Raw genomic sequence first — 19,043 nt, 5'->3', positions numbered from 1 at the left:
ACAGCCAGTTTGGGGCAGTGATTAGATTAGAAACTAAGAGACCCAGGTTCAAATGCCCCCCCCCCCGCAGTGGAAGTTTGCTGGGTGCCCTTGGCCATGTCACACTCTCTGAGCCTAACCTATCTCACTGCGGTTTTGTTGTGAGGAATAAAGAGCAATATTATAAACCACTTTGTGTCCCCATTGGGGGAGAATATCAGGGTATGGATATCTCAATAAATAAAATAATCACTCTTTAATAATAATAATACTTTTTATTTATATCCCACCCTCCCCGCCGGGGCAGGCTCAGGGCGGCTCGCAACACATAGCTACAATGTACAATAAAAACCCTACATGATAATTACAATTACAATGATATAAAAATCATCATTAAATCATTAAAACAGCTTGTATTAAAATGAACATTACGGTGCTATAACTTAGCTCTTCTATAAAATTCAGTGATTAAAACATATCCAGCGAAACTTTCTTGGCTCGGTATTAAGCGAAGGCTATTTTGAAGAGGTAGGTTTTGCAGGCCCTGCGGAATTTCTATCCCTTTACACTCGTGACCATACAGATTTGCCCAATGACAGCATCCCTTTCAATTGTGCATAGAACCACAGGCACCCTGAGAGGCATAAGAAGACACTGCCATCAACAGCATCGATAAGATCCTCAGGGATACTATGCCAGACCTTAAGATCCAGGGGCAGTTCTCTCTTGGATTGACTAAAGCAGTTCGTCCCCCTGCTAATCACAAACGCAAGCCTCCCGCAGACAAAGACAGGGTTTCTACAAACTCAAGGGACTCCTCAGGTATGAACAGGATTTTGTAAAATAGTAAAGAGTCCCGTAGCACCTTTAAGACTAAGAAATTTTATTGCGGTATAACAACAGAATGTGTTAGTCTTAAAGGTGCTCCTGGAGTCTTTACTATTTTGCAGCAACCGGCTAATCTCTGGATCTAGACTTTTGCATCATCATCATAGATAATAATTGCCCTATGGTGGTGGCCAAAGGGAGTGCTCCCATTGGCTTAGAGGTGCACACTACAAACCATCAGCCCATCGCAGCTCAGTCAGCTTCCCATTGACTGACTCCCCTGCCCCTACCTACTGCAGGCCCAGGAGTATTGAACAAACTGCCAAAACAGTCTTACCTCAGAGACAGACACATCTCCAACACTTCTCTGTGGCCTTATTCCTAGTATTGACTATAAAATAGAAAGAAACACTCCCCCCACAGGAACCTGGGCTGGTGGTTGGAGAAAGCGGGTGCATGTTAACAAAACCAAAACAGCCTGAAGAGAACTGAGCATTCTTCAGAAAGCTTAAAGTGATGAGAGTTATTTAAAGAAACTGGGAGACAGAAGGGGAAATTAGTCAGCTCAAAGCTTTGAGAGTTTAGAAAAAGCAAGAGCAGATAGGACAGGGTTCAAATTGCTTCCACCACATACGCCATGTCTTGTGGGGCCCCAAGAATTTCTGGTGTATTTATCCTCTGCGTCACAAGGATGTGTGGGTTGCCGTCACTCCCCATCCATGGCAGAAACTGGAAATGGTTCCACACAGCGGATGTTAATTTCCATATGGCTTTATTATCCCATGAAAACTGATCCCTGCACAGAATGACCAATCGCACAAACAGAATTCCTTACCTGGGTCCAGCTACCACATGTGGCATTTCTGTGGAACTTCTCTGTGGGGTCATGAAAAGAGAATCCATGAGGCAAGTCGTTTTCTGCCAAGGGGAAAGATCTTCACAGGCGGTAAACCAAATTAAGAACAAGCCATAATTCTAAGTGCTGTTGCCTTTAAAAAAAAAAAATCAATCCCCAAGGAACTGACCTATAACTCTTGCAGAATTCCCAGATGTCTGTTTGCCTGGAATGCTCCACATCAACATGCCCGTGGGAGCATCTTTGGCTTTAACTGGCTCTCCTGTGAGGGAAGCAGCGCCTCCTTGCACACAGAAAACTAGCAAGTTAACAACCAGTGTTCCAGGCTAAAATTTATTCCCAGATGCTAGCTTTCTAAAGACAGGCCATTTAACCAGATTGAGACGGGAGGGGAGGGGGGGGGGACGGTTCAAAAAGTAGTTGGTAAACAACATGTCGTTTGAAATAAGATCTCGAACCTGATTCTACTGCGCATAGAGATTGTTTCTGAACGGGGGAAGGCTCTGGGACTCCGGGATGCGCGCTGAAAGAAACTCAATAGGGGACGCCTCCCTCAATCAGTTTCAGACGAGGAAGAGGGGCAATTGGGGCGCATGGGGTTGGTGGGGAGGTCTTTGTAAGTTCCCTGCGTTGTGCCAGGGTAGATGCCCCTGGGGGTCCTTCCCAACTCGACCCTTCTGACGCTACGACCGGGAAAAGCTCCCCCTCCCCCCGCCCTTGCCCACTCACGGGAGGACTAGAGGGAGTCGTGCCGAGAAGACCCTGGGAGGGTCAAGAGAGGCGCTGCGCCAAGAGAAGCCGCGCCTTTGCGCGCCGCTCTCTGCAGAAAGCTGAGTCACCGCCAACCACCCCAGCCTACTCGCGCTGATTCACCGAATACGCCAAAGCAGCCCCGCTTGTCAGGAGGAGCGTGTCGGCGCGCTCGCCCTGCTGGGCAAGCTCCGCTACTGCACAGCCCAATCAGCCGGCTGGGGTCGTTCGTTTGGCGCAGGAGAGGGATGGAACCCCCAGCGCTGGCGCGGCGCTTGGCGCACAGCCGCCTCCAGGAGGGACTCCTTTCCGGCGAGTCGTCTTCCTGCCGCGTTGAAAACCTCCAGGACGGGTCACGGGTGTCCTCCTGCATGGCCTTTCTCTGGAGCTGAAATGCACCTGAAGCCTCCCACATCAATACCGGGGGACAGAGCTTTGCTGTGGAGAGGGTCCCGGGGGGGAGGGGGGGAGGTAGTGACCAGACAGTCTGCCATTCAAACACGGGAATGGGCTGGCTGAAAGCTCTGCTCCAAGCAGCATTAGAAGAAGAAGATGATGATATTGGATTTATATCCCGCCCTCCACTCCGAAGAGTCTCAGAGCGGCTCACAATCTCCTTTCCCTTCCTCCCCCACAACAGACACCCTGTGAGGTAGATGAAGATATTGGATTTATATCCCGCCCTCCACTCCGAAGAGTCTCAGAGCGGCTCACAATCTCCTTTCCCTTCCTCCCCCACAACAGACACCCTGTGAGGTAGATGAAGATATTGGATTTATATCCCGCCCTCCACTCCGAAGAGTCTCAGAGCGGCTCACAATCTCCTTTTCCTTCCTCCCCCACAACAGACACCCTGTGAGGTAGATGAAGATATTGGATTTATATCCCGCCCTCCACTCCGAAGAGTCTCAGAGCGGCTCACAATCTCCTTTCCCTTCCTCCCCCATAACAGACACCCTGTGAGGTGGGTGGGGCTGAGAGGGCTCTCCCAGCAGCTGCTCTTTCAAGAACAACCTCTGCCAGAGCTATGGCTGACCCAAGGCCATGCTAGCAGGTGCAAGTGGAGGAGTGGGGAATCAAACCCGGTTCTCCCAGATAAGAGTCCGCGCACTTCACCACTACACCAAACTGGCTCTCCTATGAGAGCTATGGCTGTCCCAAGGCCATGCTAGCAGGTGCAAGTGGAGGAGTGGGGAATCAAACCCGGTTCTCCCAGATAAGAGAGCTCTGGCTGACCCAAGGCCATTCCAGCAGCTGCAAATGGAGGAGTGGGGAATCAAACCCAGTTCTCCCAGATAAGAGTCCGCACACTTAACCACTACACCAAACTAGCTCAAAGCACACGATATTGCCTAGAACCCAGGGACCCAGTGGGCGCAGAGCGTTCTGTATAGGAGCTCCAGTGCACTGTGGAGGGCAGAGAACTGGACCTCACCCAGGAGACCCGCTTGTAGACACCCCACCCCCACCCCCACTAGGCAACTTCCAAACCTTTCTGCCTGCCCCAACCCACCTCCCACGATTTTGGAGATTATCTTTGTGAACACCCACATGAAGGTTTGCTCCACTCTGGCTTCCAAACGGAAGTACTTTTGGGGAGGAGCATCCACCTGACTTCATCCTCTGTCCTGTTTCTAGGTTTCCCCTTGCTTTGCTCTGATCTTTCCCAAACCTACACTGCTGCTGTTGTTGCTGCTGCTTTTTGCAGAAAAGCAAAGTGTAGCATTGCTTCCTGAATGGGAAATCTGCGTTTTTAAAGGTCCTGCTCATACCAGTGCCATTTCCCTGCCTTTGACCCCTTTGCAGTTGTCATTTCCCTGTCTTCAGCAATGGAGGACTTCAGGGCAGGGGGGATACATAATGGCTGTAGTATTGCCAGGTGTTTGCAATCACTAGTCTTTCCAAAAGCCCTCCGATGGAGAAAAATGCAGGGAAAAGATGCTTGGTGCAGGGCAGTCCACAGAAAAACTCCTGCGCAGATACTCTATTGCCAATGAGAATGCTTCTGCAGCTTAAGATGTGATATCCACTCCATTTTTCCAAAGCAATCAATGTTACCGTATATGGGGCACCCTCTTAAAATGACACACACACACACCTGGAAATGTTGCTACTGAGTGTCAGTTGCCTGCCTCATGAAGAAAACGACTTAATTACAGGAGGGAGTTAGTTGTTACTATTTTCAAAAGCAAACCAGTTGTAAAGAGATGTAAGGGGGGGGAGAGAAATAAAGCAGGACTTACTTTTCTACAGGGTCTTTGATTAATTCAGAGTCAGCGGCGGGGATAGCCACAGAGAAGGAAAGCGCCTTCCGAATAGGAAAAGGTGACATCAGCCAACAATCAGAGGAAGCGTTAAGTGATATTTGTGATTGAGAAACAAGTAGCTGCACATTTACAGGCGTTACAGTTGAATATAAGGCCTACCTATATCTAATTCTATGTTTCATGAAAGAACAAGAAATCAACTAAAGGACTAATCTATTTACATGCCTTTCAGCCCTGGTTACTGCAGTGGCCAAAGCTGCCCACATCTGGTGGGATAGCTGTTGCCATCTCTGCTTGGCTTATTGATCCTCGTCTTTCATGGCTTTTGAAACTTCAAAGTTAAATGGCTGCCATTTGCTCTACCACAGGCTGCCCCCATGGCTGCTCAGAAGCATCAGCTGGAATTGAACCTCTTTTTTTTTTTTAACTTAAACTTTTTTATTTTATAAAAGAAAGACCATACAACATATAGATACATAACTAAGGTACAGGAGATAAATACTTAAGCTTACATCTTAAGCAGAAGACATAAATAATAAAAAAAGATAAGTAATTACACACCCACTCTCAGACTGACCACATACTTCTTAATATAAAATAAAATTCATGTACTTTTTTGGCATCTTACTTTTCTTACACGAATTAGCGTTCACAAAATCTAAAAAAGGAAACCACTTCTCAACAAATTTTTCCCCTATATTAGGATTATCACTGAGAATAAGTTGGGAGGCAATTTTGTCCTGGATTACAATATCCCAAACCTTTTGGAACCAAAGAGTTAGTGATGGTACTTTAGCAACTTTCCAAAATCTGGCTAGAAGCAATTTACCCGCCAAGAGCAATAGGGAAATAAGTTCAGATTTAAGTTTGGGAAAATTGTTTTTCGGCCGCAAATTAAGGAGTACGAACCTCTTTTTAAAAGGGAAGGGAAGAGTTCATGGAAACAGATAGAATTTGCTTTGGCTTCCTAGAGACTTCCAGGCACAATTCATATTGAAGAAGATGATTTGTTTTCATACCCTGCTCTTCATTATCTAAAGGAGTCTTTGAGTGGCCTACAATCTTTTCCCCTTCCTCTTCCCACAACAGACACCCTGAGACAACTGTGCTTGATAACCAAAGTCTCCAAGCTGGCTGCATGTGGAGGAGTGGGGAATAAAACCTGCTGCTCTTAATCATGACACCAAACTGGCTCTCACACCAAACTGCCTCTCAGTTTGCTATTTTGGCTTTTTAAAAGCCAGTGTGATGCAGTGATTAGAGTATTAGGCTAGGATGTAGGAGACCCCAAATCAAATGTCCGCTCTGCCACAGAAGCTCACTGGGTGTCCCCGGGCCAGCCACACACTTTCAGCCTAACCTACCTCATAGGGTTAATAAGATGGAGGAAATGAGATACTCTAAACTTTGATAAAGGAAGATTATTAACAAAACTGGCAAATCCCTCCCCCCCCCCAAATCTTTCAACTGTACTCTTTCAAACTGCAGTATTCTAAAAAGACTGAACAATGTATCCAGCAAAATCATTGGGGTGGCATATCCTCTGAGGAATGGTGGGTAAGTATCCTGATTTCAATTTGCCTGTCTGTCCTGCATTATAACCTACTCACAGGAGGCTCCAGTTGCTCAGTTAACATGTCTCTTGATTGCCTGTAGAAAGAAAAAACAAAACAAAATCGTCAAGAGCAAAGGCTTTCTGGCCTTACATTGATGTGCAAGTTTTCTGTGTTTAATATATGGCATCTTAAGAAATCCAGTCTCTTGCTAGCAGGTGGAAATAGTATGGTCTGGAAAGGATTCTAACATATGATTTTTTCCCCCCAGAATGTATAGTTGAGTAAAATAAAACAAAACTCTGGAAGCACCATAAAGACTAAACAGCATTTATTTCGATACAAACTTTTGTGAGTCACAGCTCAGTTCCACAGTTATGTGTACACTTGAGTTGCAACACAGACAGAGGTATTCTCCTTCCTCCAGCATCCCATATGCTTACCTGTACCTATAAGCTTAGAATATCCTAGGATTTAGCTATCATCACCTCACACCTTCACAACCAATAACTTTTCACACACACACACACACACAAGGTTGAGTACAGATGCTCTTTCTTCCATGTTTTCAGGAACAGCAAAACATATTACTCCTGCATCATCCAATTCCAAGGCCCAGGTGATGTGAAACATATGGATAGCAAATTTACTAATGGTCTCCTATCAAGGGTGCAAGTCATACCGCCCAGTTTCATGTGTCCATGTGGGAGCCAGTGTGGTGTAGTAAATGGAGCACTGGTCTAGTTCTCTACTTGGAACACAGGGCAGCAAGGCTCAAGAGGAAAACAGGCAGGCAGGTAAGAAATAACCAGGCAGGATCCAGTGACCATGGCAGGAGTTGAAGACTAGAAATCTCCCCAGGACACCAGCTGGCCTGGAGAGCTGTAGCTCATTCTGGAATAAGCTACTTTCCAGCCACAGCACAAGCTGTTTGAATGGAGATATTAAACCGGCAAAGGCTGCAGAGTCAGCTGGAGGGTGATATAGGGAGTTGAGCAACCCACCCATTCCAATAGTCAAGATCTCCAGAGCTGTATCTTTCTCCTGAGAGAGACTGGAGTGTGTCTGTCTGTCTGTTTGAGCAGCCAAGTGTGTGCTTCTCTACCTGCCTGAGGCCTCATCTCTGATTTTCTACTTTTTCTGTTCTTGGGGGAGACCCTGGAGATTTTGGACGAGAACTTGCCCATTCGGGGATGTTCCTGGTCTGCCATTCCAAAGGAGCTTGATTGTGAGCTGACTGTTAGAGAGGCTGGTGTGCTGCTGAAGCTTCTGGAGTACATGAAGCCTCAGAAATAGTGGGGAGCTCTTCATCCTCTGAAGAGCCTTCTCAGCTGCAGGCTGGTCCAAGACAGGCCTTGACAACATAGCTGGGCATTTATAGCAGTTGTTTGCAACTGGGGTTGTCTCCAGCCACCCAGGAAAATTCCACTGCAAAAGACCACCACAGCTACAGCAGCCAATGATGGATGGAGCCAAATCTCTGCTCAGCAATGGCACTCCCGGGATGGCCTCAGGTCCAAAGCACTAAAAATGAAAGTGGCTGCAAATTGGAGCAGCAGATCAGCATATATCACCCCCCCCCTCATTCTATGCTAATTGAGATCTCATCCTTATGGTACCTTCCCACTCTTACATACACAAACACACACTCTACTTTAACTGAGAGCTACACTAATATCCCATGAGGGGGATCCACAGTGGCACTGATGCCCAATTTGATTTTTCTGGGCCTCACTGCTCTCCCTCTTCTAAGGTGCCCTTCACTGTTCTTGAGTCTCAGACATTCCTGATTCTACTATTTTCCACACCACTCGCTTGTTTTTGGAGAGCCAGTTTGGTGTAGTGGTTAAGTGTGCGCACTCTTATCTGGGAGAACCGGGTTTGATTCCCCACTCCTCCACTTGGACCTGCTAGCATGGCCTTGGGTCAGCCATAGCTCTGGCAGAGGTTGTCCTTGAAAGGGCAGCTGCTGTGAGAGCCCTCTCCAGCCCCACTCACCTCACAGGGTGTCTGTTGTGGGGGAGGAAGGCAAAGGAGATTGTGAGCCGCTCTGAGACTCTTCGGAGTGGAGGGCGGGATATAAATCCAATATCTTCATCTACCTCACAGGGTGTCTGTTGTGGGGAGGAAGGTAAAGGAGATTGTGAGCCGCTTTGAGACTCTTCGGAGTGGAGGGCGGGATATAAATCCACTATCTTCATCTACCTCACAGGGTGACTTTTGTGGGGGGAGGAAGGGAAAGGAGATTGTGAGCCGCTCTGAGACTCTTCGGAGTGGAGGGCAGGATATAAATCCAATATCTTCATCTACCTCACAGGGTGTCTGTTGTGGGGGAGGAAGGGAAAGGAGATTGTGAGCCGCTCTGAGACTCTTCGGAGTGGAGGGCGGGATATAAATCCAATATCTTAATCTTCTTCTTGTTGTTGTTTTTAGACTGTATATGTTGGTGAAAACAAATTATCTTTATTGACTTTTAACTCTCAATTTCTCTGTGCACAGTTCAGAAAGAAAAGATGACATACGCATTTGCTTTCAACGGGAAAGTAAGGGAAGAAGATCTGCTCGCTGCAGATCAGCCGCAGTACTGGGGGGCAGGAAATGAGTGGTGCAAGAACAGAATGCTCTCCCCTCTGAAATTTACCGACCAAAGCCATCGCTTCCTGGCCAATCCTGGAGCCTGGTAGTGCCTTCAATTCAGCCTGAAGAATCAGGGAACGATATTCAGCACCACAGACAGCTCCTCATTCACCAGCCTTTCCAGCGTGATCAAAAACTTCAGCCCTCTGACAAGGAATGAGAGGCTGGTAACTGGTGGCCTTGAAAATAGATCTGTGATACCACCTTCAGCGGGATCAAGCACAGAGCCCTGGTGTTATTTCAAGGCAAAAATGTATCTATTATGCATAGAGAGAGCTCTAGATGTTGATCCCAAAATACTTCAAAGAGTTCTCTTTCCATTGCCTGCCTGCATTCTCCAGCGGAATCTAATTACACATGTATGGCTTGCAGTTGACTATTATATAACTTGTACTGTTTGATATTCCGCTGGCAAAAGAGATGTGCCATAGCAAAGGAAGAGAAATGCATTTCATTTGCTGAAGTGGTGTGGTGTACACACGCACACATACCCCAAGGCAGATGATCTATCATAACGTAGGGGTGTCCTGATGCACAAGAAGAATGTCTCTAGGCTTCTGGCTTTCAGAAATTAACTTAAATCCAGTGATAAAAGGGTTGTGTGGCAACTGTTGTATTAATTGTATGTGTATGTGTGAGAGAGAGAGTATAGGGGATCAAAGTATTGGACTAGGATCCAGGAGACTGAGGTTCAAATCCAATTCTCCCATGGAAGCTTGCTGAGTGACCTTGGGCTGGTAAAGCACTTTCATACTAACCTACCTCACGGAGTTGTCGTTCAGGGGATAAAATGGAGGAAAAGAGAAGGGTGCATAAATGAAGTAAATAAGAGCCGGAAGCCCAAACTCTGATAATCACTGAGTGTAATCATCAACCAGTGCCATAGAGATATTTCTGCCTAGTGCATTTTTATCCTGCCCTTCCACCAAGAAACTCGTGTTGGCCTACATTGTTCTCTCTCTGTCTTCACAACAACCCTGTAAGAAGAAGATATTGGATTTATATCCCGTCCTCCACTCCGAAGAGTCTCAGAGCGGCTCAAAATCTCCTTTCCCTTCCTCCCCCACAACAGACACCCTGTGAGGTAGATGAAGATATTGGATTTATATCCCACCCTCCACTCCGAAGAGTCTCAGAGCGGCTCACAATCTCCTTTCCCTTCCTCCCCCCACAACAGACACCCTGTGAGGTAGATGAAGATATTGGATTTATATCCCGCCCTCCACTCCGAAGAGTCTCAGAGCGGCTCACAATCTCCTTTACCTTCCTCCCCCACAACAGACACCCTGTGAGGTAGATGAAGATATTGGATTTATATCCCGCCCTCCACTCCGAAGAGTCTCAGAGCGGCTCACAATCTCCTTTACCTTCCTCCCCCACAACAGACACCCTGTGAGGTAGATGAAGATATTGGATTTATATCCCGCCCTCCACTCCGAAGAGTCTCAGAGCAGCTCACAATCTCCTTTCCCTTCCTCCCCCACAACAGACACCCTGTGAGGTAGATGAAGATACTGGATTTATATCTCGCCCTCCACTCCGAAGAGTCTCAGAGCGGCTCACAATCTCCTTTCCCTTCCTCCCCCACAACAGACACCCTGCGAGGTGGGTGGGGCTGGAGAGGGCTCTCACAGCAGCTGCCCTTTCAAGGACAACCTCTGCCAGAGCTATGGCTGACCCAAGGCCATTCCAGCAGGTGCAAGTGGAGGAGTGGGGAATCAAACCCGGTTCTCCCAGATAAGAGTCTGCACACTTAACCACTACACCAAACCGGCTCTCTAGATAGGTGAGGTTGAGAAAGTGGGCCAAGGAAGCTTAACGGCTGAGTTGCGTTTGGGATCCAGGCCTCCCTGGGCCTAACCTGACAGTTTCACTACTTAGACCACACTGACTCCCTCGAAATAAATGTGAGCCAGGCAATCAGGCTTCTGCAGGAGCACTTCTCAACTGATTTATTTGCTTCATTGATAACCCGCCTTTGTCTCCATTGGGGACCTGAAGCTGCTTTCATTGTTCTTTTCGCCATTTGATCCTCCCAATAACCCTGTGAGCTACACCAAGCTGACAATTTGTGATTGGCCCAAAGTCACCCAGCAGGCTTCCATGGCAGAGGGGGGATCTGAACTTGGGTCTCCCAGATCCTAGTCGGACACTTTAATCTCTGCACCGCATAATGCTCCATTTGAAGTTTCTGTTTCAGGTTTCACAATGTCTTGGGGATGCCCTTGCCACAATATTATACTGGTACTCCAAGAGCCGATCCCACTAGATTTTGTGTTGGTGTACAGACACCAGATTACAAAAATAAACAGAACTCTTGCCAAGTTGAGGGGGCACTCATTCAATACTACACAATTTTTTTTAGCTGGGGATGCCACAGATTGAACTTGGAACCTTCCACAAGAAAAATAGATGCTCTACAACTGAGCCAGCTATGAATGTGAATACATGAAATGGCCTTATCCTGAGTCAGCCTTTGTTCTTCCTAGGACAGTCTTGTCTACTCTCTCTGGCAGAGGCTCTCCAAGGTCTCTGGCAGAGGTCTTTGACACCACCTGCTACCAGATCCTTATAAATGGAAGTGCCAGGGGGTGGAATTTGGGGTCCTTTTGCATTCAAAGCAGATGCTCTATCACTGAGCCACAGTTACCTCACTTTCAGGTGTTGTGTGTGTGCGTATACACACACACACACACATATTGCCACTAGGAATCCCCCCACATTTTGTGTGAAGTATTACCCCAAGACATAACCTGAGTTTTTTCACCATCCCTTTTCTCTTTCCATTGTAACAGGGAAAGAAAGCAGACAACACCATGGTAGATTTCAGCTGCCAGGTTCCCTCTTTCATAGCAGAGATGATGTAATGTAAATGAAGGAGGAGCAAATTGTGTTGATGAATAGATAGCACCAACTTAAAAAAGGCAAAGAACACATCAGTCAAGAGTGACTGGTTGCCCAGTAACTCATGACAGCGTTGGTAACAAAAAACAAATTGTAATATCACCTCCAAATGAATAAAATTGAATCAAAGGCTTCCCTGATGAAAATGGGATGAGCGTTCCCTACCCATCCTATAATAGCTTTACCCCAGTTCTTGTCAGCAAGATGGGCCAGTCTGAACTGTCATAAGAACATTCAAAGAGCCCTAAAGGATCAGACTAGTGCTCCATCAAATCCAGCATCCTATTTCATACAGCAGCCATCGAGTTGCCTGGGTGGGTAAGCAAACAAGGCGTAGAGGCCTTGCCTTTCTCCAGTGTTGCCTCTGGATATGAAGGCTCCCTTTAGTAACAATGATGATGGACCTCTCTCCCATGAATCCGTCTAATCCTTTTTAAAGCCACCTATGGTCATGACCATGACTGTGTCCGCTGGGAGCAAATCCCACAATTTACTTAATCACTGAGTAAAGAAATATTTCCTTCTGTCTGGCCTGAATCTATTCCCCATCAGTTTTATCAAGTGTACATAAATACCTGTTTCCAACATTGGTGTGCATGTGAGAAAATCAAATCTCTGAAAAAACAAAAAGGTTTCCAATGTGCCGTCTTAAATGCACATGTTAAAATGGGGGAAAGCAGTTGGAAATTCACTTATGCCAACTTTCTGGAATGGATTGACAGTCGTGTGGACTTCAGTGGTCTCTTAGCCATCCTGAGTTGGCTATGCTCCTGTGAGTTCTAAGGGAACAAAGCAGATAGTCGCAACATTCCCTGTTCTCTTCAATAGTATACAAACCAGATGTTTGAGGGCATTTGTTAGGGGAAGGAGAAACCATATATACTGCTTGAACTCCTTGAAGGAAGGCTGGGATGAAAATGCACTAGGCCAGAGGTCTGTATGACTTCATAAGAACAAAACTTGGTTCTTTAAAGATGTATTCCTAGTTAAGGTCTATTGGAGGAGCAGGTGAGATGCTAGAATAACCAGGATGTAAAGGGAATGGTAGGAAAAGATTTTATGGGACTAAAGGGTTCATAGAAAGGGAAACGATAGAGGGGGATCCAAGAGCAAAACAGCTACGGCTTTATGCCTGTACATATTTATGACTTACTGTGAAACAATGTGTATGCCACTTCTTGATACAGTATCTACAAGAACCTTCATTTGGGCTGTGGAAACTTTACGGATTACTTACTAATCAACAAACCAATTATCAGTCATGTTACAGGGTTTTTTTTTTTTTTTAAGGGCTTTTAAATATCGGCTCTTTGCTGCCTTGCATTTGTGTTGTTTGGCATGTTAATTCTTATTAACTGTTCACATCATCCGTACGTTGCCTCCCACATTCTCCTTTCACCCCTTTTATCCTCACAACCACCCTGGGAGGGAGGTTAGACCGAGTCGGCATGTGACTGGCCCAAGGTCACCCAGCAAGTAGGCTTCTAGGGCAGAGCGAGGATCCACACCCGGGGCTCCCAGATCCTAGTCCAGCATCCTGACCACAACACCACCCTGGGTGCTGATGCCTACACTAAGCAGTGCGGGCTCTTCTCTGACCCCAGGGGGCTCCTCCTCCCCCCCGCCTCCCAGCCCCAGCGTTCTTAGGGTTGCCAAGTCCAATTCAAGAAATATCTGGGGACTTTGGGGGTGGAGCCAGGAGACTTTGGGGGTGGAGCCAGGAGACATTAGGGGTGGGGCCAAGATCAAGGCTGTGACAAGCATCATTGAACTCCAAAGGGAGTTCTGGCCATCACATTGAAAGGGACGGCACACCTTTTCAATGCCTTCCTTCCATAGGAAATCGTGAAGGATAGGGGCACCTTCTTTTGGGGCTCATAGAATTGGACCCCCTGGTCCATTCTTTTTGAAACTTGGGGAGTATTTTGGGGAGAGGCACTAGATGCTATACTGAAAATTTGGTGCCTTTATAAAAAAAAAACAGCCCCCCAGAGCCCCAGGGATCAATTCTCCGTGATTTTCTATGGGAATACATCTCCATAGGGACTAACAGAGTTCCCAGCAGACATTTCCCTTCCCTTCCCTCCCCCCCGCTTTCTGACGACCCTGAAGCGGGGGAGTGCCTCCAAACCGGGGGATCCCCTGCCCCCACCTGGGGATTGGCAACCCTAGGCGTTCTAGATGCGTCTGACTCAGCAGCCCCTCCAAAGCCAACCAAGCACCTTCACGGCGTCCTTGGCGCATGACGATGCGCCCTTCTTGGGGAACCCGAAGGCGCAGCAGCCCTCCCGCCTGCATCCAGTTCTCCGCAGAGGCTTTCGGAAGGGCTGAGTGGGCGGGCGGGCGGAGGAGGGCCAGGCTCCCCGTCCAAGGCTCCAGCCGCGCTGCGCTTCCCCGCTCGCTGTTTTTATGAATGGAATTCTCCAGTCGCTATTACTATGCCGCACAGCGCGCGCGCTTCTCCGGGCCCGCCGGCTGATTGGCTGCCGCCTCCCATTGACGTCAGCCCGGAGCCCGGGCCAACCGAGGCGCAGGAGCCGCCCGAGCGCAGAGCCAGCCCGACGCGTGAGTCACCCTCCAAAAGGGGGCTTCGCTCTTCTCTTCTCGCCGCAGCCGCGAGCGCGCCCTCATGTCCCCGGGCCCGGGCAGCTGCAGCCAGCCCTCCGCGAGCCCCGCAGCAGAGCCCACCCCGAAGAGCCGGCTGGAGTGGACGTGCGGCTGGAAGGCCACGCTGGGTGAGTAGCCAGCCCTGCACCAAAGTCCCCTTTGCAGGGCAGGAGATGAAGGGGGGGGGGGGGGAGGAAGGGGCTTAGAAGCATGAAGGGCTCCCCCCTCCCCCCCCCAAATCTTTCAAGCAGGGGCTCAAAAGCCTGGTTTGCTTTCCAGCAAGAAGCTCAGATGCGTTGAAGGCATGTTGGGGGGGGCGGGGGGGGGAGGAAGGGGCTTAGAAGCATGAAGGGCTCCCCCCTCTCCCCCACAATCTTTCAAGCAGGGGCTCAGAAGCCTGGTTTGCTTTCGAGCAAGAAGCTCAGATGCGTTGAAGGCATGTTGGGGGGGGGGGCGGGGGGAGGAAGGGGCTTAGAAGCATGAAGGGCTCCCCCCTCCCCCCCCCAAATCTTTCAAGCAGGGGCTCAAAAGCCTGGTTTGCTTTCCAGCAAGAAGCTCAGATGCGTTGAAGGCATGTTGGGGGGGGCGGGGGGGGGAGGAAGGGGCTTAGAAGCATGAAGGGCTCCCCCCTCTCCCCCACAATCTTTCAAGCAGGGGCTCAGAAGCCTGGTTTGCTTTCGAGCAAGAAGCTCAGATGCGTTGAAGGCATGTTGGGGGGGGGGGGGCGGGGGCAGGAAGGGGCTTAGAAGCATGAAGGGCTCCCCCCCCCCCCGTCTTTCAAGCAGGGGCTCAGAAGCCTGGTTTGCTTTCGAGCAAGAAGCTCAGATGCGTTGAAGGCATGTTGGGGGGCGGGGGGCAGGAAGGGGCTTAGAAGCATGAAGGGCTCCCCCCACCCCCCATCTTTCAAGCAGGGGCTCAGAAGCCTGGTTTGCTTTCGAGCAAGAAGCTCAGATGCGTTGAAGGCATGTGGGGGGGGGCAGGAAGGGGCTTAGAAGCATGAAGGGCTCCCCCCCCCCCCGTCTTTCAAGCAGGGGCTCAGAAGCCTGGTTTGCTTTCGAGCAAGAAGCTCAGATGCGTTGAAGGCATGTGGGGTGGGGGCAGGAAGGGGCTTAGAAGCATGAAGGGCTCCCCCCACCCCACCCCACCCCATCTTTCAAGCAGGGGCTCAGAAGCCTGGTTTGCTTTCGAGCAAGAAGCTCAGATGCGTTGAAGGCATGTTGGGGGGGCAGGAAGGGGCTTAGAAGCATGAAGGGCTCCCCCCCCCCCTTCTTTCAAGCAGGGGCTCAGAAGCCTGGTTTGCTTTCGAGCAAGAAGCTCAGATGCGTTGAAGGCATCCCTTTCTTACAGAGAGGTGCTTGCATTATGAGGAGCAGCATTCGGGAAGGGGTGGGGGGAATCTGTAGCTAATGGCTGAAAAATCAGGAAAGGAAGCAAGCCCCAGGACTATGGCTTTTGCAACCGTGGGTGCCCTACTAGACGCTCAGGGTCAGCGGGCACATCACAACCTTTCAAGATCTGTAAACCCTCCTTCCTGTTAAACTCAAGGGCAATTAGATGAATCAGATGTTCTGGGACCCGGCCCCATGTTATAGGCTTCATGCCTTGGGCTCCCAGTCAGCTGTGGGTTGAAATGTGTCGGAGGGAATGGTAGTGAGGGGCGTTATGAAAGGCTGACGCTCCAGCTACGAAATCATGAGGTAATCTGGGGAAGTATACACTGGCCAGCGATAGAGAACAGTGTTAGTGGGTTTGCTACCCTGTGTCTTGATAAGCTGTTATTTGAAACAGACGGCAAACAAAAGGTGATGGAAATATCCCACCTGGAGACCACTGTTAACCGACATGTGGCAATCACATGCAAAGCAGGTGTGAAATATACCTGAATTGTTTTCCTTGTACCACTGGTACAAGAAGAAGATATTGGGTTTATATCCCGCCCTCCACTCCGAAGAGTCTCAGAGCGGCTCACAATCTCCTTTCCCTTCCTCCGCCACAACAGACACCCTGTGAGGTAGATGAAGATAATGGATTTATATCCCACCCTCCACTCCGAAGAGTCTCAGAGCGGCTCACAATCTCCTTTCCCTTCCTCCCCCATAACAGTCACCCTGTGAGGTGGGTGGGGCTGGAGAGGGCTCTCACAGCAGCTGCCCTTTCAAGGACAACCTCTGCCAGAGCTATGGCTGACCCAAGGCCATGCTAGCAGGGGCAAGTGGAGGAGTGGGGAATCAAACCCGGTTCTCCCAGATAAGAGGCCGCACACTTAACCACTACACCAAACTGGCCCCCGTTTACTGGCTCAGGTGGTGAACCTCTACACCAAACTTCCCCAGATTACCTCATGATTTCATAGATGGAGTGTCAGTCTTTCATAACGCCCCTCACTACCATTCCCTCCAACACATTTAAACCCACTTGCTTTCCCACACAGGGAACACAGGGGATGAAGCCTATAAATTAAGGCATTTGTCTCAATAACACTTGACACCTAAGTCGTGTAGGTTAAAGAAATCCTTTAGTACAGTTTGTTTCAATTCTACCACTAGAAAAGCTGGAATCAGTTCAGAGATTTCCCCCCCCCTCCACCCAGGGGCATATGGTTTGGCTGAGGCTAACCGAGTGTTGTACTGCTGTGGCAGGTCACAAGGAGACATGATGAAAGACGACATGCCCTCCAACGTCACCGAAGAGCAGCAAGGGTGGTTCTTCTCCGGCAACACCAGTGATGACTCCTTGTATCTCTTGGGGGCTCCTCCTCTTCCTTTGAATCCTTGGGATGTGGTGCTTTGTGTTTCCGGGACCATCATTTCCTGTGAGAATGCTGTTGTGGTGGCCATCATATTTTACACCCCTGCCTTCCGGACACCGATGTTCCTGCTGATTGGGAGCTTGGCCACAGCTGACCTCTTGGCTGGGCTGGGCCTTATCTTCCACTTTGCCTTCATTTACTGCATCCAGTCTCAGGTGGTGAATCTCATCACAGTGGGACTCCTGGTAAGCTCATTCACCGCCAGCGTGGGCAGCCTATTGGCCATCACTATCGATCGCTACTTGTCCCTTTACAATGCCCTGACGTACTATTCCGAGAGGACGGTCACCAGGACATATGTGATGCTCATCATCAGCTGGGGCGTCTCTATCTCCTTTGGGCTCTTGCCTGTCATGGGCTGGAACTGCCTGAAGGACGTCTCCACCTGCAGCGTCGTCAGGCCCTTGACCAAGGACAATCTCATCATACTCTCGGTGTCGTTCTTCATGGTCTTTGCTGTCATGCTGCAACTTTATGTGCAGATCTGCAAGATTGTCTGCAGGCATGCCCAACAGATTGCCCTCCAGAGACATTTCCTGGCCACCTCGCACTATGTCACCACCAGGAAAGGCATCTCTACCTTGGCCGTCATCCTGGGGACCTTTGCTTCCTGCTGGTTGCCCTTTGCCATTTACTGCTTGCTGGGAGATTACACCTACCCAGCTTTCTATACCTACATGACAATTCTCCCTGCCACCTACAATTCTATGATCAACCCTGTAATCTATGCTTTCCGAAACCAGGAGATCCAGAAAGTATTATGGACCATTTGCTGTGGGTGTGCCTCGTCCACCATGCCTTTCCGGTCCAGAACTCCCAGTGATGTCTGAATCGCCCTTGATCCTCCAACCCTTGTTCGCGAATGGCCTCCCTTCTCCAGCCTCCCTCTCTGTTTTTGCACAATCTGATGGCGTCTGGGAGACATCAAATACCCTAGATACCAGAAAAGAAGACTACAATTTTTTCTCACGTATGCCATCAGAAAGAGAATATCTTAAATTCGTATACAAGTTAGGTTATGTATAGTACTTAAAAAAACCCCCCCTTTGTGTAAAACCTTTGTGTCATCTTGCCTGATTTCTTTAACCTGACACTTTCCTTTTGGGTAAACTGATTTCTCAATTTCTTCTCTCCTTATAAGAGTGTGTGAAGTTGCTGTTGTGTTATTTGTTCACCTATGGAAAAAGAATCATACGTATTTTTTATCTATATGTTTTTTAAAACCCCCAATGTGCTTTGCCTGTATGCGTATGTGTGTGTGTGTTTGTGCATATAGTATTATTTTCTTATAAGAGAAATGGAAAGAAACCTCGGATCCTTTGACTTTGTTTCTACAGCCTTAATTACCTCAGAAAAAAAAATATTTTTCTACATTTAAAGAAAAATAATTCATAATATCCTTAAATCAAATAAATTCCATCTTTTATTTCTCCATTTTCGGAAGAAGAGAGATGCCTTGATCTATGCCAGCTAAGAGGAATGTATGCATTTATTTATTTATCTATATTTATCAGGGTTTGGGGGGGGGGGGGAAGAAACGACATTTCCTCCTGTCTTCCTGTTTTGTATTTTGCTGCCCTCTGGTGTTCAGTCTATTAAATATATATAAAATATAAAGGAAGGAGGAAAAGAAGAAAAGAATGACGTTTGAGTCCAGTGGCATCTTTAAGACCAACGAAGTTTTATTCTGAGTACAAGCTTTTGTGTGCAAGCACATGTCTTCAGATCCGTTGAAAGAGAAGGAAAAGGAACTCTGTTTCATTTTTGTGTCTTGATTGAAACCAAGGCAGTATTAACAAATGGAATGCATTGCACATAAGCAACCGGAGTGGAAAGGGGGTTACTGAAATGCT

At 48.4% G+C, this 19,043-nt stretch overlaps 1 protein-coding gene across 1 annotated transcript; it reads left to right on the top strand.

Moving 5' to 3' along the window:
- The first annotated feature begins 17,033 nt into the window (after window positions 1–17,033).
- On the top strand, window positions 17,034–18,149 carry GPR3 (G protein-coupled receptor 3). Its single transcript, XM_060258073.1, has one exon. The coding sequence runs from the start codon at window positions 17,034–17,036 to the stop codon at window positions 18,018–18,020; it is 987 nt and encodes a 328-aa protein (XP_060114056.1). The 3' UTR covers window positions 18,021–18,149.
- Window positions 18,150–19,043: the final 894 nt, after the last annotated feature.

Source organism: Heteronotia binoei, chromosome 17 (genome assembly GCF_032191835.1).
Source record: "Heteronotia binoei isolate CCM8104 ecotype False Entrance Well chromosome 17, APGP_CSIRO_Hbin_v1, whole genome shotgun sequence".
Taxonomy (NCBI): Eukaryota; Metazoa; Chordata; class Lepidosauria; order Squamata; family Gekkonidae; genus Heteronotia; species Heteronotia binoei.
This window is presented reverse-complemented; position numbering and strand designations above follow the sequence as displayed.

What these genes read in the sequence shown, in the direction of transcription:
- GPR3 (XM_060258073.1), top strand. Translation starts at nt 17,034, where the DNA reads ATGATGAAAGACGACATGCCCTCCAACGTCACCGAAGAGCAGCAAGGG.